The sequence below is a fragment of the Xenia sp. Carnegie-2017 genome, unplaced genomic scaffold, assembly GCF_021976095.1.
Source record: "Xenia sp. Carnegie-2017 unplaced genomic scaffold, XeniaSp_v1 HiC_scaffold_24, whole genome shotgun sequence".
NCBI classification, from domain to species: domain Eukaryota; kingdom Metazoa; phylum Cnidaria; class Anthozoa; order Malacalcyonacea; family Xeniidae; genus Xenia; species Xenia sp. Carnegie-2017.
In genome coordinates, this window is record NW_025813487.1 from 10,245,380 (window position 1) to 10,273,334 (window position 27,955).

General features: G+C 36.3%; 2 protein-coding genes across 2 annotated transcripts; both read left to right on the top strand.

Moving 5' to 3' along the window:
- Positions 1–2,313: 2,313 nt before the first annotated feature.
- LOC124452110 (piggyBac transposable element-derived protein 3-like) lies at positions 2,314–3,333 on the top strand. Its single transcript, XM_047002702.1, has one exon. The coding sequence runs from the start codon at positions 2,314–2,316 to the stop codon at positions 3,331–3,333; it is 1,020 nt and encodes a 339-aa protein (XP_046858658.1).
- A 12,991-nt stretch (positions 3,334–16,324) lies between these two features.
- Positions 16,325–16,991, top strand: LOC124452111 (UDP-glucuronosyltransferase 2B4-like). Its single transcript, XM_047002703.1, is given in 2 exon segments — positions 16,325–16,560; positions 16,562–16,991. Coding segments are annotated over 2 exon segments (666 nt in total).
- The last annotated feature ends 10,964 nt before the right edge of the window (positions 16,992–27,955 follow it).

Below are 27,955 nucleotides of genomic sequence, written 5' to 3' on the forward strand. Positions count from 1 at the left end.
CTACCGAAACGTTAACATGCGGCGTTTTAGTGCCTTGAGATTAAAAAGGTATCGGGAAGCATGGACCGAAAACGGGGTTTTTTGCTTTCGAATTTTATCTTTTTTAAATAAAATAAACCGAGCAATGCTTCAATTAAATTCTTCTGAAACTTTCCCTTTTTATGACACTTACAATTCAAGATAACTTTAAACATGTTTCATACAATTTTTATTGGTTTATATCTTTCTGATTTAATTCTCTCATTTACTGTTACTCATGTATCACGAGCAAACCATCCATGGACTTCATTGCAAACAAGATTAAATGGTTCCTTTAACTAACATGCGACGTTCTAGTGCTAAACTATCTCGGGGTATCGGGAGGCATGGATCGAACACGGGATTTTTGTTTTCAAAATTTGTCTTTTTTCTTTACAAAAATTCCTCTCATAAAAAACTGTAATATCCAAGGATACTGCAAAGCTTTAAACAACTTCTGCCTTTTTGACTTATAATTCAAACCAACTTTAAGCAAGTTTATACGTTTTTTACTAGTTACGTTTTACAATGTAACTTTCTCATAACTCTCTCGTGATGAAAGAGAGCCTCGATCCTTATACATTATAACTCTCTCGTCTTGAACGAAAGCAACCATGGGATTCATGGAAAAAAGGGATTATCTAAACATTTGTAATGGTTTCTACAAAAGATAACATTTATTAAGCCAAGCAATTTGTATCTTCTAAATTGAGCTTCCCTTTCAACCTTATGTTATATAATTTTGATTAATTTTGGATTGTAAATTTTTTTTTATCTTACAATACTTTCATGATTCAATCTAGAAAGTAACTTCTTCTCTCGAGTAATTTTGCGATTAACCAGCACAATTTTCAGATTCAAAGGAATTCTTTGATCGCCTAAAGACAGCCGTACAATTCATTACGAAAATAAGGATATATATATGGCATTTTCAAATCACGTAAAAACTTTCCATCACAAGACCAAATTACCATATCTTTAACCTTTACATACCCGGGGTGACATACATGTCTCATGTCTATTATGGGAACGTCCTTGTTTTAAAATATTTATTTTCTCTCTTTAATACCCATTGTGACATATATGGCACTCTTGGCCGCCATATTAAATCATTAAACTCAATAAACGGAGAGGACATACACGATATATTTCGATTTCTAAATGGCTGCCATCACGCTTCGAGCATTGTATTGATGTCCTTGAGTTGTTCGTGGTAGAAATTGCACTTAAAGGGCAAAGCTATAACTTTTTAGCGGTTTCATATAAACAAGCTATAGTTAAGGTATAAAATATAGTTCAATCCTGGCATTAAAATAAATTTTCATCGTGGATTGGGTTTGAAATGAGACGTGCCAAATATGTCACATTGGTCATTTAAGTACCTTGAAAGGCATTATTGAAATGTAGTAGAAAAATTGCCATATTTTGTAATTATCATTTGTGGAGATATTATACATCTATGTATTCTCTGTAAATATTATTATTACAAATTAAATAATATCTATTATTATTACAAATTAAATAATGTTATTTTTCATAGCTTTTCTTAGTTCATTCAGTTGACAGTTATATATGTAAGTATGCGAAGAAGTCGACAAGCTTTTGCAGTAAATGATCTACTAGAGTTAATCGACAAAAGTGATAGCGAGTTTGAATTCAGTGATGGGGATTCTGAAGAAGAATACACTCTTGAAAATGACCAAGAGGTTGAAGACTGTACTAATAATCAGCAAGGAAAAAATAGTAGTGATGAAAGTGACAGTGGAGATATTGACAATGTCCCTTTGGTTGAATTACAAAAGCGGAAGAATTCCTCCAGCTCCACTCAAAAAAATATGCATACAGATGGAGGAGCTATGGTTTTGCTTCACCAGAAGTGCCTTTCCTTGGTGAGGAATACATAGTGCAAGATCCAGAGCCATCACCATTGGAATTTTTTCATCAATATGTTTCAAGCGAGATGATTTAAAATATTTGCGAACAAACAAATATTTACAGTGTAGAGAAGGATGGCGCTTCTGTAGATACATCAGTCAATGAGCTGGGGAAATTAATTGGAATGTATTACCTCATAGGGTTGATTCAGCTTCCATCAGTGAAAGCTTATTGGGAAAGTGCCACTCGGTTTCCAGCTATTGCTGATGAGATGAGTCGGAATCGGTTTCAAAAGCTCCTTAGCTCACTTCATTTTGCTAACAACAAGATCGGATTTGGAAACTGCGACCATAGCTGAATCAGCTGAGACTAAATTTTCTAAGAGTTACCCCTGAAGAGCACCAATCCATTGATGAGGTCATGGTAGCATTCAAAGGTAAACATGGTCCTCGTGTGTGCATGCCAAATAAACCAACCAAATGGGGCTACAAGTTATGGGCACGGGCTTCAACAAATGGATTTATGCATGACTTTGAGGTCTATGAAGGGGAATCAGAAGAAACCGTTGATCGTTCAGATGTTGGTGTAAGCGGTGAGGTTGTATTGAGACTTGCACCAAGCTTATCTTCTGGTAAAAACCATAAGCTTTTTGCAGACAGATATTTCACTTCACTTACCTTAGTTGAAAAGCTTCGGGAGAGAGGGATTCAATTCACTGGGACCATTCGTAACAACCGATTGAAAGGATGTCCACAAGTCTCTGAAAAAGACCTAAAATCAAAAGGCCGAGGATCATATGATATGAAAGTTGACTTAAACAAGAAAATTGTTGTTCTAAGATGGCTGGACAAAAAAGCTGTGACACTGGTTTCAAGTTATTGTGGCGCACAGCCAATGGGAGTGGCCAAGAGATGGAGCAAAACAGAAAAGAAGTTTGTTGGCATTCCAAAACCCGAAATAGTTAATGAGTATAACAAATTCATGGGAGGGATTGATCTTATGGACATGCTTTGCTCTCTCTATCGATATTCGATCAGGTCCCGAAGATGGTATTTGTACATCTGGTACCACACCTTGAAAGTTGCCTTGGTCAACTCATGGCTTGTTTATCGCAAGCATCAGCAAAATGGTAAATTCATGAAGCTTAGCAAATTCCAATCCTTGGTCGCAGAAGGTTTGTTAAAGGCTGGGAAAAGCAGGAAAAGAGGTCGTCCATCATACACCACATCTCCCCCATTTAGAAAGCGACCAACCGCAGTGCCGGTAGATGATGTTAGATACGATTGTGTCGACCACATGCCAGAATGGGACAATGAAAACCGGCAACGCTGCAAGCTTTGTAAAAATAATCGCTCGTATATTATGCGTAAAAAGTGCAAAGTTTACATGTGTTTCAACAAGGAGAGAAACTGTTATCTGGAATATCATACCAGGCGATAACACCTTAGTTACTGTATATGGAGAATAATCAGTTGATACTTGTAATACATTAAAAAATGCCATTTTTTACTATAAATAGTTCATAGACATCTTATGGGTGCTGTTTTATTAAAAGTTTTTTGGTTTAGCATATAAATTGGTGTTATTTATAAATTGCATGTTTCAGCAAAATATTAGAGCAGCACGCACCTCAATGCCCAATGTGACAAATATGTCACAGCATAAAAATATGTTCTAAGTATTAAAATTTTCAAATCTTTTTTTTAAACTTTGCATATTGGCACTATTTTCAATAAAATTACAAAAATTCAAATTATTTTTTCAAGTTTTTCATACTTTGGGTCTTTAAGATTTTAGTTTTAAAGTTTTTAGTTATAAATACGTCTAGAAAAGGTAATTTCATGTTTTTTGTTATTTGTACAAAGTAAGTTCAATGTTCTTGTGTTGTTGATTCATGTATTTGAAAAAGATAAGGCATCGCTTTCGTTATTGAAAATACCAAAAATATTGTCTATGTGGCGTATGTAAAAAAGTTTTTAGCTTCACTTTACAAAGCTACACGACAGGACTCATAAAAACTCTTCTTCATTGCATTAAAGAAATCAACAACACACAGACAGGCTATCAACGTGACCTAAACGATTTTATCGACATTCTATATCGTAACTCATACGCCTTGCATTTCATAAACCAAGTAATAAAAACATATAACAACGACACTAACTCTAACACAACTAACAATGAACAAGACCACACACAAGCCAAACCACAAGTCCATTACTTCAAGCTACCTTACATTGACCACTACTCACAAATTACAAAAACGAAAATTACATAACTTGGTCGGACGTTTCTGCCAAAACTTAGACATAAATCTAGTATTCTCTTCTTTTAAAATCAAAAACTTCTTCCGCTTCAAAGACCCCATTCCTTTTCTCTTAAAATCCAATGTGCTTTACGAATTCTCTTGGCGGGATGTAATTCACGCTACATTGGAGAATCTAGCTGCCACCTCTCCACACGGATTAAAGAGCATACCACTTCCAACAAAAACTTTCCCATATTCAAACACCTCCTCTCATCACGTCATTACAAATACAAATACTCACAATCCTGCTTTTGTATATTAGACAGTGCCCGCACTCCTTCTTCTTTAAAACTAAAAGAAGCACTGTACATCAAAAAACCTAAGCCTAATCTTAAAAAACAAATTCAATATATCATTACTATCTTTAATTTATAAATAACCTAAATTGTTATCCTTTTTTTAAAAGCTTTTAAGAGATTTCATCCTCATAGGAAGATTGATATCTTTACGGAGAGGCATATTTATATATGCATGATATATTCTGTTGAAAACAATAGATTGCAAAGGAGGCTAATACCTAGTATCATGAATAAATAAATAAGAGTTCCCAGCGGTTACTGATTTTCTAACGCCCATGTATGAAATCATACTTTATCACAGTTTCATGAATGCAATGTAAAAACACTAAACTTTCTCAATTTCTCCACTAAACTTATTTCACAACTGTTTTAAAAAAATTGAGTTAATATATTTCTTTCTAAAGATATTTAACTTACCAAGCAAATATCATGTTTTGACATCAAATTGCAAAATAACATTTAAAAAACCTTTAGTTTTTTTGCAAAGTTAATCCATTTAATTAACTATTACATACAAGGGCTTATTAAATATAGATTTTTGGAACAATTGCTAAATGAGTGAGAAAGTTTGATATTATCCTGCAAACTGTCTATGAAAACTACCGCATGTCGTAACGTGAATTGTGCAATGTCGTTTCATAACAATGCTATTTGAATAATGACAAACATTATGTAAGCAGGTTTAATTATTACGTAAGTAGGGCAATCTCAAGAATGAATAAATTCTTATATTACAAACCCACGTTATGTAATCGGATGTTGCCAAACTATTAAGAGTCGTAGGTGTCTACTAAGACGTAGTGGTCAAACTATTAAGACGTAGTGGTCAAACTATTAAGACGTAGTGGTCAAGATTGCATAACAATACACGTGAAGAGTGCGAACAAAAGCTTCAAAGCAGACAATGGTCATATGGTCCTTTCAAATGTTTATCTGAATACACTTACATTTATGAAACTTATATTTTAAAGTTCCCGCTCAAACTTTCGATTCTTCTGTCTTTCCATTCCGGATTTTGAATTTCTACCAACAGTCCCCTGAGATGTACTCGTGGCGAATGCATAAGAGTGGCAATATAGTGATATTGCGCTCGAGTGGCAATATAGGACAAGTTCGTAAATGTTTTGCATTCCAAAATTTATATTACGGAGTGAAAAGGAAAAGAACCTTATTGCAGACAGATTCTTAGTGGTCATTAAATCTTTAAACGATACCATTTCCACATTGACCATTCAAAAATGCATCTGAAACACATGTAAACTTCTATTTAAAGATTCCCGCTTAAACTTTTCATGCTGCAATCCCTACATTCCGGGATCGTGAGTAAAACACCAAACGAGTACATACGAGTACATACGCGTACATACGAGTAACATACGAGTACATACGAGTGACACACGAGTACATACGAGTAACATACAAGTACATACGAGTAACATACGAGTACATACGAGTGACATACGACTATTTTCTGGTCAACAAATGAGAAACAACACAATTTCTTCAATACATTGATATTTGCGTTTATTTTTCCTTGTATTTGTGTGGACTTTGGGGCAACCATTTGATGGATATAAATGCTGAAAAGGTATTTTACTTTCATACTACATTCATTGTATGTTTTAGTTGAATTTTTTATAGATATTGTCCCCCGATATACTGGTTCTGAATGAAAGACGATATTATAAGGGAAATTATTGAAAGTTTAGAATCCCAATATAACATTTGAACAAATCTGCGTAAATTTTAAAATTCCCGTTGCAAATTTTACTACTTTAATTCATCATTACATTTCGCAAATTGCATAAACTTGCATAAAGGACGCAGCACAATAGGCGATTTTAAACAAAGAGCAATATAAGGCGAACTGTAATATTAAAACTATGAAGAGCAAATATCTTCAATGCAGCCGCTTTCAATGTAAAGTTAATTGATAATTATTAGATGAGACTGAGCACCTCCAGATAATTTTTAACAATTTGTAGGTTGTAAGACATTAAAAATTGTCTGTGGGCTCTAAGCCATTGACAATCGAGATTGCACCACCATTTTATAGTATGTATCATTAATACAACAATTTTATGAAATAATTAACAGATCCTTTATACACATGAGATGAAATAATTTAAACGATACGACATTGCACAAGAACCATTCAAAACTGCATCTAAATATATACATGCACCTATTGTTAAACTCCCGCTAAAACTTTTACCTCAATTCCGAGTGTCTCCCCACCGGGGGGACTTTTAAGAAATCCTTCTCGAAATTGCACAAGTTCGAATAAAGAAGGCGCTACGACATAATGATTTTGAGTGAGTAGCAATACATGGCCAAACTTGTGTTCTACTTTTAAAATCAGGGAAGTGTTTTCCATTGCCTCCATGGCGCAGAACTGCTTTCAACAAATCAACAACAACCGCAAAGCTTATGGCTCGAAGGATCATGTCGCCTGCAACAAGCATTTGCTTGCTTTAAATAGCAAGGTCAATATTTCAAAAGTTTTGCGTTAGTGTATGGTTAACAATATTGTTTTTCATTCAAAAAGAAAAAGAATGAACAAAAATTTATTACCTTTGAATTGCAGATAACATGAGTTCTAATATTTCGTCGCTGTCATCGTCTTTGTCACTCATACTGGTAAAACAAAACCGGGGAAAAACTTGTAAATATTGTGTTTGTACTTTATAAAAGCAGGTATAAAATGACATAAATATTTTAAACAAATTATTTTTATTTAACTGCAGTCGTACGCCACAACATCGGTGTGAAATTTTTGTTGCTATACGGCTGTTGATAAATAAGTTATTTATATTGAAATTTGTTTTTGTAGCATTGCATGTCATTTGTGTCGCACAACTTTAGAAGATTGAAGTGCGAGATACTAGAAGACGATTTAAGACACACGATGGGACTGTAATCGATAGTTCTCAAATATGATTATTGACAATGTTTCCATGGTAACGATTCCTAAAGAAAATTGTTGGTTCTGTAAATTATCTTTCACTGATTCTTTTATTTGACTGCTCTACCCCACCGCAGCGCATAAAATTTCAAGTCTTCCTTAGTTCTGCTTAGAAGTGCACATCAACTTCATTTCATCCAATGCGTAAAAAATGTCAAAATGCGATCTTCCTCTTCACTCAACAATTGATATCATTGTTTTTGGTACCATTTTTATTTGTTGCATACTGGTTGGTTAAGACAATGCAGAAATCCATTAATGTGGGAGGGGGAGGTTGAATATCGACTTATTTCCTTGCTACAGCTAAAGGACGACGGAGCATGTTTGAAAATAGCAGAGGGGTAACATTAATTCATATTCTTAATGTGAGAAATTAAACTTTTGCTCAATCTATTGCTTGTCCATGGAAAATGTGTGTGAGGGGGGTGAGGGAGAGATGAGGTCACGCAGATCTTGAAATCTCAGCAGCATGCAAAAGTTACACAATATGAATGACTTGTTGTAATTTACCATTCTTTATTTAATTTTAAAAAGCAACTTTAATGCTACAAACAATAATATGGCGGATAAACATAAGAGTGAGTGTCGCTGGTCATAAAGTACCGCAGATAGTGGCACAGGAAGACCAATACCAACGAAACAATATTATAACATTCTCCCTCCCTTAAACAGAACTTATGATAACACTTATGAGTTCAAAGTTTAGAGTCTATTCGTCTTCAAAACCATAACGGGTTGGTGGTTTTACGGCAAGCACTGAGCGCCTCAGAGGGGCATGTGGCTGTCCCAATTCAGTTGAAATACTCTCCTTATCAACTGCTTGATGCTCAGCGCGAACATGTGCCTGGTCTTTTTCCTCTGCAATAGACGGCAAGGTGGCAGGGATGGTGTGATTGTGAGCTGGGGGCATGGTGCCAGATCTCTCATTGATACCGTTGATTCTCTGCCGTCCAAACATTTAATATGGGCATTATTAGGGTTAGCTTCCTTTAACTCTACCTGGTCAACAAGTAGGTCATTCTTGCTTGTTCTCAAATATTGGCGAAGCAGAACCGGACTGGGGGACTGTAACCTGGTGGGAAGTGAAGTACCATGCGTCGAACAGCGTTGGAAGCCAAAAAATCTCTCATGTGGAGTTGAGTTGGTGGCAGTGGAGAGGAGAGCCTTTGCTGAATGAAGCGCGTCAGGGAGTATCCTTTCCCATTTACTGTCCGGCAGGCTTGTGACTTGAGAGATAAGCGAATAGCTTTCCACACTATACCGTAATAGCGTTCTACTTGGCCATTGCCTATCGGGTGGTTGGGTGAAGTTCGGCTCGTGGCGATGCCTCTCTGAGAGAGGTATTCTTTAAGTTCCTGGGACATGAATGAGGCACCTCTGTCTGAATGGATGAAGCCTGGCGTCCCGCACAAAGTGAATAACTGATCCAAGCATCTGTTAACGGTTGATGAACTCATGTTTGGGCAGGCGAAAGCAAAAGGGAAGCGTGAATATTCATCCACGACTGTTAGCCTATAGGGATTATTAGTAGTCGTAGGTAGTGGACCTTTAAAGTCCACGCTGAGTCGCTCCATAGATCGGGTAGCCTTGATGAGGACTCTTTGCTGTGGTTTGTAAAATCGGGGCTTGAGCTCAGCACAGACCCTACAACTAGAACACACCCTCTTACCTTCTTCTGTAGAGTAAGGGAAGTTTTTCGACCTTATGAAATGTAACAATCGGGTGACACCTGGGTGGCATAGAGCAGCGTGTATCTCAATAAGGCTAGCTGCAGGTATGGAAGCTGTGAAAGCCCGGGTAAATGAGTCGGGAGCAGCGTTATCCTTACCGAGCCGGTATTTTATGGTGTAGCTAAAAGAGGTTAGTTCTAGCCTTTAGTCCTGGATTTTATTGTTCTTTACTTTGGTACGTCTTCGGTTGTCAAACATGAAGGCGACTGACTGCTGATCGGTTTTGAGTGTAAAATGTCTGCCTGCAAGAAAATGTTGCCACTTCCTGACAGCTTCAATTATGGCCATTGTTTCCTTCTCTACCGCAGGATAGTGGAACTCACTCCCTTGGAGGATCTCGGACATAAGCGCTACAGTTCTGCCTCCTTAATTTAGTGTAGCAGACAGGGAAGTTTCTGAGGCATCAGTCTCTACAACAAAGGGGAGGCTCTCGTCAATAGAGTGTAATGACGCTTTCTACTGCTCATCCTTCAGCATTGTGAATGCATTCAGGGCATCGCCATCAAGTGGAAATGAGGTTGCTTGTAGTAGCGGCTGTACTTTGTCAGAATAGTTTGGTATCCATTTTCCGTAGTATGCAAACATACCGATAACTCTTTTCAAGGATTTGAAATTTTCGGGAGGAGTGAAGCTTTTAAGTGGACGAAGCCTTTCCTGGTCTGGGGCGATGACACCATTCCCTATACAGTAACCAAGTAGATTGATAGAAGACTTGGACTCTACTGTCTTGTTTTCATTCAAAGTGAGGTTTCGGCGCTTTACAACCTCTCTGAATTTCCTCACATTTTTGTCGTGCCCGTGCTGATCGTAGCCTGCAACAGTTATATAATCGAGGTAAGGAAATGTATCTTTCAGGCCTTCCTCTTCTACGAACTTGTCCATCGCTCTTTGGAAAACTGCGACGCCGTTGGTTACTCCAAAGAGGATGCGACAGAACATCTGGCGCCTTAAAACCAGCCTGCTATCTTTTTATTAAAGGCTTCTCATTACGTTAAGGCTGTCCATGTCGGAATTGCATTTTCACGTGGTGAAGGTGCCATTTCCTAGGCATGCTGATGAGCTCTGATATAGGCGAAACAGTCCTTATAATTCATCATATTCACAATGTTGCGTTGGGAGAATTTTTGGCTAATGCAAACACGCTCATTTATTAAAATTTTTTTCTACCACGCTCTTCCGACTAAGGAATTCAAAATCCTGGATCCACCCCTGTTATAGAAAAAATAACCTTCCGGGATTAAACGCAGTAACAAGGACTTTCATCCTGTGAAAACTTGTCTATAAGTGCAGGAGGTTAGTATCTGCTGAAACCTTTTCGGTCTATTTCAAATACAACAGAAATACGTTGGGAAGTATGCATTGATAAATTCCCAAGTTACTTGTTAGAACAGACGTAATTTTTTTACCAACGCTCTACTGATGTCGAGTTATTTTACTCTGGGAAAGAGTATGGAAGCAGAACGCCTTAATCCTGCACCCTATTCCTCGTGGAATCGTCTAGTACATGTTACTACTTGGGTAAAACGTTTTCTAAACAACAGCTAGATTTCCTTGGAATCATGGAATCTATTAACGCTCTAGATAGTGACGAAATATTGTATGCTCAACGACATAGGTTACGCCAAGCTCAAGCAGAAGCCTTTCCTGAAGGGAAAAAGTCCAAAGATTGATTCATTTTACACCAATTCTGGACTCCGACGGACTTCTCAGGGTTGATGGCCGACTAAGTCTTGCAGAGAATCTACCTTACCAGACAAGACATCCAATTATTCTCTCTGCCAATCATGCTATCACACGATTAATTGTGGAGGACACTCACAAAAAAATTGGTCACAGTACAGGCAATGAACACGTCTCTACACATCTTAGGGCCAAATATTGGATCGTCAAAGGCAGACAAACTCTAAAATCTATCGTTGCAAAATGCCTTGTGTTCAGAAAGAAGATTCTCGCACAGCCTGAAGGACAAACGATGGCACCTCTACCAACCACTTGACTTACGTTACCAATTAGAGCCTTCGAAAGAATTGGGATCGACGACGCGGGACCTTTTTTGACAAAGCAAAGTCGTTGTATGACTCGGATAAAAAGGTACTTGTGTCTTTCTATTTGTTTTCCACTCGTGCTGTAAAGCTGCAGATGGCCAATTATCTGGAAACTTACTCATTCATGAATGCATTTTCCCGAATAACTGCCAAGAGGGGGACTCCGAGACTTATAATTTCAGATAACGGCACAAACATCGTGGGAGTCGAAAAAGGTATGTGTAAGAAGATTGTGCAAGCCACCAGCAAACGCCGATATACTGGTTAGAAATTCAATCTCCCATCGGCCCCATACTTTTCTGGTGTTTTCGTATGATAAAGAGCGCAAAGAAAGCCATTAGAGCAATACTTGGCGATGCGGCAATTAATGATGAGGAACTAGAGACTGCCATTGCAGGAGCGGAAGGACTTATCAATTCGAGACCTATAACCGACGTGAGTTCTAGCCCAGATTGACATGACACCACTTAGTCTAAGCCATTTTCTGATTAAGCAGTTGGGAGGGGAAGTTCTACCAGAAGTAGTCTCCCATCTCAGAAAACGCTGGCGTAGCGTACAACAACTAATATCTCAAGTTTGGAAGAGTCTGCGACAAAAAATCTTGCCTAGTTTAAACGTACGATCAAAATGGTTCACTTCAAAGCAAAAACTGAAAGAAAACGATGTTGTTTTAGTTGATGAAGAATTGTGAGACATATCCCGGGAAAGATAATCTTATACGAGTAGGGAAAGTGTGCGTTGGAAAAAATGAATTTCATTAACCTATTAACAGGCTTTGTCACACACACATCATCGTCATCATCATCATCATCATCATCATCATCATCATCATCATCATCATCATCACAACACGCCGCCCTTAGTAAAGCATCTTCATACACATGGAGATTTAGCATCGTTTGAACCTCAGCAAGCACAGATGGGGTAACTGGTTGACAATCTCGTTTCTCGTTCCTTTCGTTGCGCTTTTTAAGCGGAGACAATTTTCCAGAGGTTTGCAGAAACCGTTCTCTACACGCAACGAACGAATCCCCACCAAATAAACTTTGATGGAGGATTCTTTGACATTATTAGCTAAGGATTTTGCAAACAACATTAAAATCCATTTTGATACGGGTGGATGTTGCCATTTGAGTGTACTCGTTGCGACCAATAGCTGCACTGGAGGAATTTACGCTGTGCCGTATCGTACGTGCAAAGTGTACACGAAGTAATGTCTTGAAACATCAACGTTTGCGTTTGCTGCTGAAGGTTTTGCAGTTCAGATGGGCTAGCAGTAATATATGAATCGACACTGGTTCGTGCTGTTCCTGTGGTGCTAGCTCTCGAAATATCTGCATTTGAAAACGTGACAAAGCATCAGCTATTCCATTGTCTTTACCGGCAACATGCTTAGCAGAAAACTTAAAATTTTGGTGAGCTGCATATAGAAACAATTCTCGTAACAAAATTATAAGTTCGCTGTTTTTAGACGTTCTGGACATAATAACAGCAACTACACTCTGATTGTCGCATTGAAATTGCACGTGGCTAATTTGCCAATTCGCACCCCACACATGGCATGCAACCACAAAAGGGAAAAGCTCTTTGTATACAATCTTGAGGTTTTTTTTGTCCAACTCACCACTCCCCGTTGAAACATTCGCCATTTATGAATGCACCATATCCCAAACCACCCAATGCGTCTGTGAATAAACTAAGGTCTGAAATTTGTGTCCAGTCCTGTAAATCAAAGAAATGTACCCCATTCCAAGTCGTCAGAAAGGAGCGCCCCCAAGCAATATCCAAACTACAATCCCTATTCAATCTAATAAAACACGATTTTTTATAATCTCAACCTTTCAACAGATTCAATAGACAACGAAGAAATGTACGGCCATGTAGTATACGCATGACTTAGCTTTCTTGCGAAGGACTGAAGCTCTTTCAGCCGACACCAGTGTTTGGAACTCCAGACGTGGACCAGTTGTGTCAACTCCATTAGCTTTTCTAATAGCAATTGAGCAATCATTTCAACCGAATCCAACTCAAATCAATAAACGTACGGCAAGTTGTTGGGCTGACACATTTTTTAGGGAATGCCTACGGAATGCCTAACACACAAGCTGCTTTATCAATTGCTTTCAACTGCAACGCACAAATTTCGGACTCGGGTAGTTCCAGAGTGAAGTAATCATCAAGGTAATGCAAAAGATCACAAACATCCCAACAATGTACTAAGCACCACTGAAATAAGTCTGCTAAACTGTCAAAAATATCCGATGCTGAACGTAAACCGAACGGCAGAGTCAAATCTAATACTTTTCTTTCCAAATCATTCTTAAAAGGTAGCCATCTGATGGGTGTACGGGAACAATGCGATAAGCGCCTTTGATTTCCACTTTGCCCATCAATGCACTTCTTCCGGTTTGATAATCAGAGCAAGAGTATTCAAAACTTTACTATACATGAGGGAAAAATCCTTTGTATTTATACTGCCAATTACGCTGTGTTCGAAAGGAAATGAAAGATCAAGAATTTGGCCGCAAACCCCATTTCTTTCTCGAATGACTCCGAAACGATTAATTTGCATTGATTTTAGTGCTGGCTCTTTTGTGGAGGCAAATACGTGTATTAGTGAAATTTCTTTAGCTATATAATCATCAATAACTTGCGGATGGTTCAACGCCGACCAACAGTTGGCTTTAGTTGATGTTGGCACGTGCCCAGCCGACAGGCCTCCCCATAGCGACACCACTATACACAATGGTATGGTGAGCTATGGCGTGCCTCCGTTTAAAAACATTGTAAATAAGCTCAAAATGAGAGCATTGCCAAGGTAGTATTTGTGATTTTTTATTTCACAAGTGCAGGTTTTTGTTACTTACTCCTTGCTACATTTTTCTGGTGTTGAGTATATTGTATTGTGAATTTGCACGACCCATTGACGACTTTTATAGATTTGTCCTAACTTGTTGTTTGCTGATTCTCAGTAAAAACTAATATGCATGTAGTATTTTGACATCTTAAAAAACTCTTTATAAATTTTTTTTCATTCATTGTTGTTGCAAGGGTATCTCTAAGTATATCAGATATGAGCTTGACCTTCTTATGTTTTGAGAAAAACTATTAGAATTTTCTTACGATTTTGTCGACACGTAGAACATCCCTAATTTATGGAGGAATATTCAACCATGTTTTTGACAATCGGTATAAAAAAGGTATATAATTTCTTTCGGTTAAAATTTTTACTGATGCTAATTATTCCTGTCTGTTTTTTAGACAAACCTTTTGCGACATGCCGATGCCTACAATCCTCCGAAGGAAGAGGAATTTTACGTCATTTGTACAAAAAATATGAGACAGTCTGTAGATATTACTATCCAGATTTTTTTTGCTGTCAAAAGATATTTGTACTATAATAAATTAAGTACATTTCATTGAAACTAAAAATAAGTACGAATTTATTTGCTCAATATTTAATGGTTGAATAACATAATATTAATTGAATAATCAATAGTGTTCTTTTATTGTTATGTAAAAACAGCTGATTTATAGTTCGTGTAAGGAACTTATACTACGACAGCTCAAAAAAATAACATCTCAATTTTGTTATTGATTCATTAAGAATTAATTTAACAAGGGAAAACTTTGGCAATTGCTCTTATGTAGCTACTTTTATAGGGAGTGAGATCAATGATGTCATTTGACAACTTTGTATGCTAGCAAAGCTGAACAATGATTCTTCCAAATAATCAGTAATATTCTGTGTTGTGACAATTTCAACTTCTCTATTTTCAAAAAACAATTGATGTCACTTGCGTTCATTCATTGACTTTGCCAAGGCAAAATATTAGAAAAGACGTATAAAAAGTCCAGGGGCATGCTCCTTCGGAAATTTTGATTTTTATTGTCTCGGAAATGCAATTATAAAAAATTTAGGGTGGATAATAAGCGGATTTTATAACTATCAATTAGGGACCATTAGCATGCCTATGACAGCCTGATTCTGATATCGACAGCCTTGCACTATCACTAACCACAGGGGAATACATAATACTCTAGAACTTCTAGAATATTTTATGGCGTTAAGGTGCCAAAAATTGCACAAAATAAACAATATGCACCATCCTCTTCTGAAGGGGGATAAAAAAACTATTGAAAATCTTTAACTCCCTAATACCTAAAAGCTCTTAGTTCTCATTGATGAAAGGAGGAAAAACATATTTTTTTAGAACCTGAAAACTTTCCTAATCAGATTACAAATCTCATGAGCTTTAACCATTATTTTACAAAAGGCTAACTCAAATTGATTAGTACGTGCATGCACTGGTTTGCAATCAAATGGTTTGAGCTGCTACCAGGAAAGCGAACAAATACGAATGTAACTCTTTCCTGAACGGATTTTTAAACTTTTTACAGTGGTGATCCTAAAAATTTAAGGGAGTAAGGATCTTCGGGCAGTAAGTAGCATAGTCACCCAAGGTAGTTTACAGAGTTGAAACATAGCCATGTAAGAGCAACTCAGTTTAACTGTAACACTGATTTGTTTTTCTAAAATCATGGGAGTGATGTAAAATGTTTCTTAGAGAGGTGAACAAATTGTTTAAGAGAGTGAAATATAATATTCGGGTTGAGAGTGACTACAATTTGTGCAAAAAATTTGTTTTTGTATAAAAGGCCAAGCATAACAAGTTGATATTAAATATCTTTTGATATTCTTTGTCAGTGTCGATCATAATAGATATTTGAAACTTGCATTTTCCTGCACTGTCGCAAGATTGCGCGAATCACGCGTGACCGACACGAAGTCCTTGAATTAATCAAAATCTTTCTTAACTCGTTTCATGCGTAAGTGTCACTAATGATTCGTATAATGAAACATGATTTTCATACATAATATATTGGTACATGTAAAATTGCATTACCGTGAAATTTGTTGTGCTATTTGGTTACAATTATAATGCTCGTTTGTAAGGGGCGAGTGGTTGAATGGTTAATGACGTGAGCTGTAACCTCGGAAACCTTTATGTAACTATCGACAAAACATTGAGTTCTATAACAACTGGAGCGAGTAAGTGGACTGGGACCTGTTGTAAAAAAACATGGAGGCCAAAGGACCTATTTCCGCTGAAATAATAGCCTTGCATAAAAAAATTGTCCTCGACCTCCCCCATGTATCTATAGTCAATTGTATTGAATTTTTCAAAAACAAACACGAAGCCCTTTTGGAATATCCACGGCCCTTGGGCCCACACATTAAAGTTATTGGTACACTCACTGCCCGTCCTCCAGAAAAGCTGCCAAAAGAATTTCAGGCTTTCGTGAATAAAAGTGATATAATCTTTTTTAGTGTCGTTTGGGACAAGTCTATTTAATTTGAGCAACTCGTTCTTGCAGACAGTTACTGAAGGACTTGGTAATTTATCAGTACCTATCTTGTAGAAGAAATCGGAAAACTTGCATCCTTCCGTGTACCTAAAATGTTATCTTGTGGACTGGATTCCACAAAATGATATCTTAGGTCACGTGTCTACCAAAGTACACGTCATGCATTTGTGTTTAAACAGTTTTCTTGAAAGTGTTTATCACGGTGTACCTATAGTTGGTATTCCCATTTTATTTGATCAACCGAGACAAGTTGTTATTGTCCAACTCAAAAGACTTGGCAAAATCTTGGATCGTCACACGATGACGTCAGGAGACCTTACAGATGCCATTAATGAAGTATTGACAAATATGAAATACGAAGAGAACGTCAAACTTATTTGAAAATTGATAAAGGACAGGAAACCACTAGAGGAAGGCGCCAATGGGATAGAGTATGCATTACGTCATGATATTGCGAAACATTTAGTTAGCGATGCGTTGTACCTTCCTGAGTACAAATTGTACTCCATTGATATTTTTCTGTATATATTTTCCTTATTTGTTTATATTTTTTGCACTTTTTATGACTTTCTGTGTAATTTACCGATGCGTAAAAACGAAATCTTCCTTAAAGTATAAGAAAGCTTAAAGTGCTTTATACCGCATTTTGGTTGACAGCTTCTACATCAGTTTTTACGTACAAAATATATTTCCAGAAAAAGTATAGTGGCAACTCTGAATTAGAGAAAGACAGCGCACCCAAAGTCTTGGATCCCACAAATACATTTTCAATAATAATACAAACTATACTGTAAAATTAGCAATGCACTATCGTCGAGTTTTTTGCGAAATATGATTTGTATATAACTAGTCAAACTCAGCGTAGGTACAAGAAAAGTATGTTGCAAAGGCTGGTTTTCATATGAAATAACTCGTCAGAAATTATTTCTTGTAATTGTTTTCAATACTGTTTTTCAAATGACATAATTTGCATTTTATTTGACGTAAATATTTTTTCGTAATTAATTGTAATTGAGGCTTGGTTTCTAAAATGTTGTATTTTGTAAAACTGACGAGAATCACGGTTGTTGTAAAAAAAATGTCGTTAGATTGCTGTAATTGTCGTGAACAACGAAAAAATACGTTAATTATGATTTCGGCTTTCATATATGTCAGCTTTTGCATGAGAAAAAGAAATATAAAACAAATTACCACAGTGAATTATGAAAATTTATGTCATATCAAAACTATGCCCTTCTATTTGGATGAATAGGTCACACGCTCTAAACACTGAAGCTAAGAAATTGGTAAATAAAGTGAATGGAACAGGGTTGCCTGAACTTAGTTAAAACAGCGGTCCATTAGAGAAATCTTGAACAGAAAAGTAATCCAGCAAACTTTGAACTGGACAGATATCTGAACGACGTGATAACATCTGAACGGCAGGTCGTTCGTTATACGAATGCTTGAAGTCATTTAATGTTATCTTAGTTTCGATTGTTTTATTAGTTTCATCGACTACCTTAACTACCTGGTTAATGTTAATAACTGAAGGTGACCTATGACAATTTGTAATCTCAACTATACGTAAAAGGGGAAAAAATGCAGTGGTGCACATGGCTTTAAAAAGCCTCTTGTCACACACAGTGGAAGTTTATGTTGCCATATTCTACAGAATGCTGCGAAGTAAGGGCAAAGTAATTGGCAACCAAGAATCAATCCGAGTTCCTATCTTTTTATAGCCTTTTAAAATCTGAACAATCCAAAAAGTTTTACTAGGGTCAGGGTAATCCGCCAGTCGATGACAGTACCCGAGAGCAGACACATATGTAAGCACCGTAGAAGGCGCATACTTGCGTTGGAACAAGAAAGCAATAAATAAACTCAGATCTTTTGATGAAATGGGAAGTGAAACTAAAGCTCTTTAAAGAGCCTAGTGCGAAAATTGTTGGTATAATTTCCAAGCACGACGATAAGTGGGGACTGACGATGGCTAAAAACTAGATTGTAGTAAAATAGAAGTTGCAGCTTCCAATTAGATGGAAGCCAATAGTCGGAAAGAAAAAATGACCGACCGTTAAAATCATCGATAAAAGATTCCAAAGATTCAAATCTGCTTTTACAGACCGTGTTAAACGAATTTAGTAATGATTACCCTAACTCCCTTGGTGATGTCAATTAGCCGACGAAGAAATGCTCTGCCTGGTACGACGACCATGCATGCAAAGTTCAATAAGCCAATCAAAGACTGGATTTCTTTTAACGTGGCCTTTTTTGTTTTGAGGAATTCTCCGAGAGGCGTGCCTGTTTTGAGGATTTTGTCCTCTGGTAGACGGGCTTCCATAGCATACGTATCGAGCTCAATGCCAGCAAAAGTGAGGATATTTACAGGACCTACCGTTATATGCTGAGAAAACTCAAAACAAAGTTGGCTTGATTTTGAACATCAATGACTGAAATGTCGCTCGCGAGATCGTCTTTGCCAAGCATTTACAATTCATCCAAAATTTTAACCTTCTTGAAAAAATTCACAGTTTGGACAGCAGCATTGATGTCAATATATGAATTTGTAAAAGACTTCCATAAATTCCATCTGATTGTAGTTTAGTTTCTATCATGCTTTAGAAAACTACCATGAAACGATCAAACATTCAATTCAGACAGTGAGCTTGACTATGTTAGTTCAGTTGGCTATCAGTCGAAATCGGTCAAACCAATCACAATAAGACAAAAATTCAATCGAACCAATTACACGATAGCAATTGGACTCCCTTATAGGTCCGGCCACCCCGCTTATCGATCAAGATTATTCCAGATCGTCCACTGACCTGGCTATTGACCAATGGAATGGCTTTAATAAGCGTTCTTGAACTCTGTTATCGGTCGAACCAGTCGAGCCATCTCGCTTATCAATCAGCCAGTTAATATAATTCTAGATATGTTTTTATCTACTGATCTGTTTACTAAGGTGGTATTTATATAAGTTTTTTTATACAAAACAGAATTTTGACGATGAAATCAAAACGATTACAGAACGAAAATTTAATGATCAAAAAATTTTAATCATTAAATTTGATGAATAATTTTTGAACTATAAACATTTGTCGCATGACTGATTTGACATACCCTAGATCTGCCCATGAGATAAGACTTTCATGGGGAACTAACGATAAAATGATTGAAGTAAACCACTGACATAAAAAAAGGGAATCAAAGTAGTCGTTCCTATATTTTAATGAAAGAGTTTACAGAAACACAAAATCTATCAAGAAGAAAAATTATGAAATACATGAAATTTCAAGCAAAAACTTAGCAACCCACCACGATTTAGACCTGCTATTCGAGCATTATCATTATTCCATTCTTTATAAAACGCTTTTGTTTTTGCAGTGAGCAAGAACAGATACATTTCAAGAAAGTTTGCATGTGACGTCACACCGGCCATTTTTCGGTTCAAGTGCCGATGTTCAACAGACCACAAAATTAAAATAAATTCTTTTCACTAAAAGCGATTTTTCTACAACATGGCGATGGATGAGAACACTGAATTTTCCCATTACAATGTGTTATGCCATATATAGCAAATAGTAATCCTAGATGAGAGCTACGACTTTGTCTTCAAAGTCTTCCACTTTGCTCTTATTGTATCAAAATTATTCGGTGGGCATGCGTAGTTTTACCAACAGTCCAGGACATTGCAAATTATTCTCCATTTACATAGACAACTACACAAAGTGCATCAAGAAATGGACTTTAATGCTGGGAGCACATGAACTAAACTCCAGTAGCAATACCAAGATAGGAGTTGAAGCAATTCACATTCATCCGAAGTATCGACCAAGAAATGAAACACATTCTGGAAATTATGATGTTGGTAAGTGATGGAAATAGAAGACTTAAAAAAGGACATATACATTAGAAAATATCACTCCTGACAAAGGCAATAGACTGGATAAATAAGAACTCAAGTGTTAACATCAGATTACTCCTGTTGAGGATATTAGACTGGAGTATAAAAGAACTCGAGTTTCAACGTCAACTCACTACTGATGAAGACACTTGGCTGGAGAATATAAAAACTAAAGTTTTAACATCAGATCACTCCGGATGAATTAAGATGCTAGACTAAAGTGTATAAGGACAGAAGTCCTAACATATCATCAATTTCAATAAAGAAACCGGACTGGAGGATTCAAGTTTTAAGAGAATATCTGTCCTGATTAAGATACTACATTGTATAATTAATGACTCACCTTACAGCCAGTGACAACAATTGGTACCGTAGACATGAGTGTAAAAAATTACTGCTCATGAAAAAAAAATTGGAGATTTTCTGTATTTCAGCTATCGCGCAAATGCCAAGTTCGGCTAGAATACCCAGAGATATCATGCCTCTATGCCTACCGGGAAAAAATATTTTCTACAGATGCTCCATCACTGGCTGGGGACATACTTCCTATCATGGTTCCTTATCAAAAGTCTTACGCCAAGCCTACGTCGATCTAGTCCCGCTGGACATGTGTAATGGAGAAAAGTAAGCAAATTTCAATGTAATTCATGTGCTTAAGTGAGCATTAATGTAGAATAGAAAGATCAATTTCGTTTCAAGGGAGTTTAGATTTAATATACAAATAACGTAAAAATCGCGTCATAAGCAATTTAAATAGGCACATTTGTGAAAGTGAACAGAAAGAGTGCCTACTTCATTCATTTATAAGATAACCTTTTCAAAACACGGGCTGTAATTGGTAAAATGCTCGAAAAAACTTTGTTTGTACACAACTTTTGTTTGATGCACGCGGTAGTCATCTTCAGAGTCAAAAGAAAAAAAAACAAAAAAAAAATTGACTCAGAAGATGACTATTGCTAAGGTTGTCGAATTGTCAGTCAACAACAACAAAAACAGTCTTTCTCAGGACTATACCAACCTGGACGATCTACATTTACAAACATGTAACGATACTCCCGGGTTCAAACCATTTACTTTATTCTTTAAATATGGTCATAACTCTATTTCTTTCAAAATATCTCATAATTTTCCTACCAAAAAACAGACATTAATATAAAATTGTCTTCTGTTTTTTTCTTTGCTTTTTAACTTACCCTCAGTGATCTGAATTTTTGGATTATACCAATAAAAATATTTAATACTTTACTGAGATCTTTAATTTCTTTGAAATTCTTTTTCACGTCATTTTACTTTGAAAATATTCTTTTTGCAGCCATTTTAAAAAATCTGTAGGTAGTTGATAAACGTTTTTACAATAATACTTTATAATGTATTCCCATCATCCAAACAACCTTTCATCATAATGATATAAATATTTTTTCGACTGATTCTTTAATCTTTTTCTATACCTTGTGGTCATCATCATGATTAAAAGAATTTTCTTCCCTCTCAATACATTTGCTCAAACATCTGTAAATTTTTTCCATAAAATAAATTACAATAAATACAAGAAGAAAGACCAAAATAACGAAAGTATAATTTAAAATATAATTTACTTGGTCATATCTCAAAAAAAATCAATATACTGAGCTATTAATAGTTTTAAGGGAAATGATTTTCTTTCATATTTGAAATATTTGCTTTGTAAATAAAATACAAACAGTACTAACCGCTTGCCTGTACACGATTTTCTCAACGGTGTTTGCAAACAGATACTTTCACTGATTTTGACCAAAATTTTGATGTGTCCAACGAATTTTTCCAACAAAAAAATTTAACGCAGACAGAGAAACTTTGAGGCAATTGTGATGTTTACAGGTTCTTAAATACTCTTGTTACAACAAAATACCCTTTTTTTCCGTTTCACCTTCGACGTTCGTATCTACATCTCAATACATTGTGTCTTTTTTGCTACTTGCTCTGAACATTTGAACTTGACACATTTTAATATTAATTTGACTAAATCCAGATTTCCTCCTTAAATGGATACAATCTGACACTGACTTCAACAAAATTTAAAATATGAATTTTGTATCAAAACTTAACGGTAAAAAATTTTTTCACCACTTTCATATATTAAATACTCGACATGATTTGTGTTAGGACAAAAATCGCGAGTTTGAATGCATAGAATCACAGCATATACTCAATTGCTTTGTATGAGTTATATTGGCTGTTTTATCAGCAATCAATGCCCATGCTTTGCAGTTGCGTATTTTTTGAACAATTATAGAAGATATTACTTTACCAATGATATTGATTAACTTATTTTGAATATCGTTGCTCAAAAACGTTAGCCATGAGCCACGTCCTTTGATTCCTTTTACATCAGTTTTACTACCATCCTTTGTCGATTGCTTTGCTTGGTGATCACGAACTTTTTCAAGATGCTCATTTATTGGTTGATCGTACTCTGACAATAATTTAAGCGTTTCCAAAAAGTTTCCTGTATTAAGATAGAAGTTTGTCATTGATTCACAGTGACCCTTAAAGGAAAGCCCTTGTCTTCCGAAAAACATAATAACATTTATCACACATTTCAAAACTGTTTTGTTTAAAACAACTTCCTTTTTACGACTTTCAGACTCGATTTTCCTCTGGTGATGAAACTGATCCGATATTGAGCTTTCTTGAAGAAAAGAACTTCTGCGACTTTTTCGTTTAGATGAGAATTGCATTTTTCATGCTCCAGAATTCTAATATACAGCTTTTTCCATTTGGAGAAACTAGTGTTTGCAAAAAGCTTTTCCTTGATTTGACCGAATATTTTCTCCCCTAAGACTTTACATCTGTAAACAGAAAGCATGGTATGCATAACAAGCTGTCTTCACTTAAAGAGTAGGAAATCCATTTTCGTCTTGTTCCATCATCGTGGAAAAAACCTGCTGGGAGCAATAGTGAGTGCAAACTCCTTGTACTATCCTCCTTTGTTTCAAAACAAACTGGGATGGTTGGCATGGATTCATTTTAAGTACTAACAACTGTCCCAGGGTCAAACGTGTTTTCTTTCCTATCAATAGAAATATTTCGATTCAATCCATTTTCAGCAGATTCTGAGATGCATTCGCCTTTGTTACGTTCATATGAATTGACAAAGCTGTCAAATTCAGCACCCGACTTTTTTCTCTTCGTGGTGTTGAAAAAATCAGACATTGCAGTTAGTCTTTAACATTGCACCATGATCTATGATGTACATTAAATAATATTAAAATAGATTTCCCAACACAATTGCAATTGTCAAATGAAATGCTTGTTTTGTGAATTACATCTGTATTGCCAGCAATGGAAGCTCAAAATGAGAGTTTTGCATTTTGAGACATTAATTTAATTGGTCTTCAAATGTTGTTGTTTAAAAAAATAACTTAATTTCAATGAAATATATGCTGTTATGCACAATCGATAACTGCGGATAAATGAATCTTGAACATTTACGAAGAAGCTTTAAGTGATTTAAAAACGTTTTACCGTATAATAACTTGCTTTACTACTAAAAATGACAAATGTGCCGTCGTAACGATAAAAATGTAAATAACGCAATACGAACAATGCAGTACATGCTGCGGTATCATTAAGGGCTACTTCATGCTAGACTATGCATTATGATAGCAATTTATCGATGACTGCACTACTGTGATTTTTAAAAAATATATTATTACGCTCGGATTAATAATAATATACAATGCCAGTAACGATTTCTGTCTGTGAGGGAAGCAAAAAAACAATTATTCAGATAGGCAAAATATTACACATTTTAGGCCTTGTTGGCCCCTTAAGAGGACAATTTGGCCGTGCATGCATAGGCGAGACTAGAATGCTAATTGAGTGGTGGTGTGGCCACAAACGAAACATCTAATTCTAGAATGCTCGTCAATACCTTATTCTTTAATCGACCCCCTGATAGGGTTTCATTTTGGTCTGTCTACTTCCTTTCTTCCCTAATGCCCTAAAGTTAACTTCATTTACTGAATATATAACTGTGAAAATAACTGTTCTGTTTCAAATGCGTTTTTAATTTTTTATAGCCCATATTTAAAACTTGACGACTCGTATTCAATTCAGCAACCCCCAAAATCAACAGCTAGGGGGGGCCTGGCCCCCCTGCCCCTCCCTGCCACCACGCCACTGCCAGTAGTATTTACATATCAATCACTTAGGCCCTCCAGTTATTATAGAACTCAATGCTTAATTTAAGGAAGAGACTGTCAAGATATGCTCTCATATTCTTCCTGTAATTAGTAAATAATTAAGTCAAATGTAACTAACTAAATGATTATTTTAAGAGATACTTAAGTGCAATAATCACAATATTTTTTATAGTTCCTAATAGCTTTCCGCTGATTGTAAATTTACCATATTTAGTAAAGAAACAAATATATCCATACGTAATATCTTGTATAAATAGAAGTAGTTTAACCATTGTACGATAGATCGTAGACCATAGACATTGACGTTGAAAATTAAATGTGATCATAACAGTTATCTGTAATATCTCTATTCGTTTTTGGTGTAAGTCAATATATACTAAAGAAGGTAGATGGCTACATCACAAAAACCTAACAGAGACTGGGTTTTTTCGTTATAGCCACTGATCTGAAATAGACTGGATAATGTAACTAATAGAAGTTCTAGCAAAAATTGAAGTAAATCTGCCCGAATCGAAGTTGGGGACCCAGTTTTCTATAGATTTGTATTACAGAAAGGCAGTTTTTGCAATATTTGCATTTTTAAGCGTATTTGATCATGCAAATTTTCTTAACACCACTATAACAAGATAAGAAGAATATTTTGGAGGAAAATTTACATTTATTTCGCTTCACAACGCTGTGAAACTTGATTTGCAAATTTGAAGGAGTAAGCAAGCCTACAATACACAAACTTGTTCCAAATAAGACGAAGGATTTTTGTCTTAAAATCGATGTTAGACGAATTTGAGTAAAAGTTACGTTCAGTCAACCATTTTATTCTGGCCTGTGAGCACTGGTTTACTAATAACTAAATTTAGCAAGAAAACAACTCCTACACTTCTACATTATTTTGTATTTGTGCAGTAACTGACCAAGTCTATTATGTCATGTAGTTTAAAGACATGCCCAATTGAAAGCTTAACTTTTAATTTAATGTAGCTTAATTTAAAAACTTTTACAGATGACCAAGGTCATCCAATGATGCTTATCAGCAATAATCAAATCTATACATATTAAAAATTGCGAATTGCTATTGTTTATTAAAAATACTTCTTTCTCAGTAAAGTCTTCATTTATCAGGAAGCATATTCCAGTCTCCTATATAGCTATTGAAAGATTTCTGTAGTCTCTTATTTAAATTTGATTGAAGAGTATTTAATAATTTTTTACATCTAGTCATACAAGTATTATAAACATTAAAGTATTTTGGTCTTGAAATAATTAACAATTTTTCTAGTGTAGATCCTATGATGCCACTAACTCAGAGGAAAGTACAACTAGGTCAGGTATCAATTTCGCTGCCTGGTCATGCAGGATTTGAAAAGAATCCATAAAGACTTTTATGGTTTATGTTTATTTCCCCACACCAGAGTGACCAGAAAACCAAGTCCAAATCTATTCGCAGGGGCCGTGGAAGTATCTCAAAAGTGGGGCACTGACCGAAAAGGGCATGTGAGTTTGCAGCTTACTGTTTTAGTATATTACAGATACGCATTGTTTCATGAATCATGATTAAGTTTCAAAGTTTGCAAAATATTGGTAGACATTCTTAGAATGCTATGCGTATTCTCTACTGCTCGGCGTGCGTGCTAACAAATTGAACTAAGATGACTACATTAACAATTTTATTAAGTAATGCGATCTCATTAAAATTTCCCAAAAAATCTAACCCTACGTTCGTTTTTCAGAACAGAGTCCTTAGCTATTAAACGTAAGTCCAGTTCGTCAGTTCTGGCCTTGTTTACATGCATAACAATAAGATTATTGTAGCGTGCTGCCGTCATTGTGCTCCTGAGATGTGTCTTGACAAGCCGCTGGCATGAAAAAGATCGTTCTCCTGGGGCTGCGCTTATTGGAGCAAGAAGGTAAATCTGCAAGAGTCGGACAACATTAGACATTGCCATGACAATCTGCGATGAGTTATTTTCTTCGGTTAATAATATTGATGTTATGGTGTCAATTGATGTCACCTTCTTTACTTCTGGAAGTCGCTGCGAGATAATTCCTTCAAGAAGCTTTAACTCCGCCTTCAGCTGGTCAAAGTCGAAGTCATTTTCGTAAAGGTGTTCAACTTCATCATTCAGCTCAAACTTACGCCCGTTTGCTGCATTAATGAGCATGGTTTCGATGTTCATCAATACAGAATATGTTTTTTGATCGAAGCGCTCCTGTAGTGAAGCCAAACACGCATCAATTGCCTCAACATACTGGGCACGGTGGGCGTCTTTTGCAGTTTGGAAATGATGTTGCTCGCCATCTCCGTGTTGAAGTCGCCACGAAGCTTTCTTCGGTCTTGGTTGTGTTGGATCGCCTGCAAAGTTGATAGCCTTGCTTGAAGCAACTACTTGGTCGTAAAACAAAGAGAAGTTGTCTCGTTGACGCTGCAAGTTTGTCTTCAAGGCATTTATGCAAGTAACAGTTGACAAACGAAGACAACCCCAATCGACAAACGCGATTTTGATCCATCTGGGTAATCAAAATCAAAACTAAGCTATAGCTGATTTCGCATGATGCCGACAGACTTTGTTCTACTCTCGGGCTACTTGTGTCTAAGAAAAACTTCTTCAGTCCAATTTTACCTAAAACAAGGGCATTTCTATGCCATGAAAAGGCACTTTCATTCCAGAAAAGGGCACATTTGTCCCTGTTGCAAAAGTGGGGGCACTTGCCTGCCCCGGTTCCGCGGCCTCTGTCTATTCGATAACAGCTTTCGCTTCTGATAAGAATATAGATGGTTGAAAACATAATTTCTACACGACTTTAGTCTAGGATCATTAAATCTGTATTTAGAATTCGAATCAATTTTCAGTGAAGAATTATATGCCTTATTCAGAAAAAGCTTGTATAATATCGAAGTTGTTCACTCCTTGAAATTTGCGAATCAATTTTCACAGCGTTGTGAAGTCGACATAACCGTAAATTTTCTTCCAAAGTATTCTTTTATCTTTCTATAGTTGTGATAAGAAAACTGCCCCGATCACAAACCCGTAAAAGGCAAATTATTGCAAGAACAATGATTCTGTAATACAAATCTATAGAAAAGTGGGTCCCAACTTCGATTCGGGGCTCGGGCAGATTTATTTCCGGCTTCAATTTTTGCAACTAGATGCGTTATCCAGTCTATTTAAGATTAGTGGTCATCGCTCATTCGTCCGACTATCTCCGAGAATAACGACAGACAAACCGACAAACCGACGGAAATAGTGCTTAGCTACGCTTGCGCAGCAGCTACC

Excerpts from the sequence above, each read along its gene's own strand:
- LOC124452110 (XM_047002702.1), top strand. The coding sequence starts at position 2,314 with ATGGTAGCATTCAAAGGTAAACATGGTCCTCGTGTGTGCATGCCAAAT.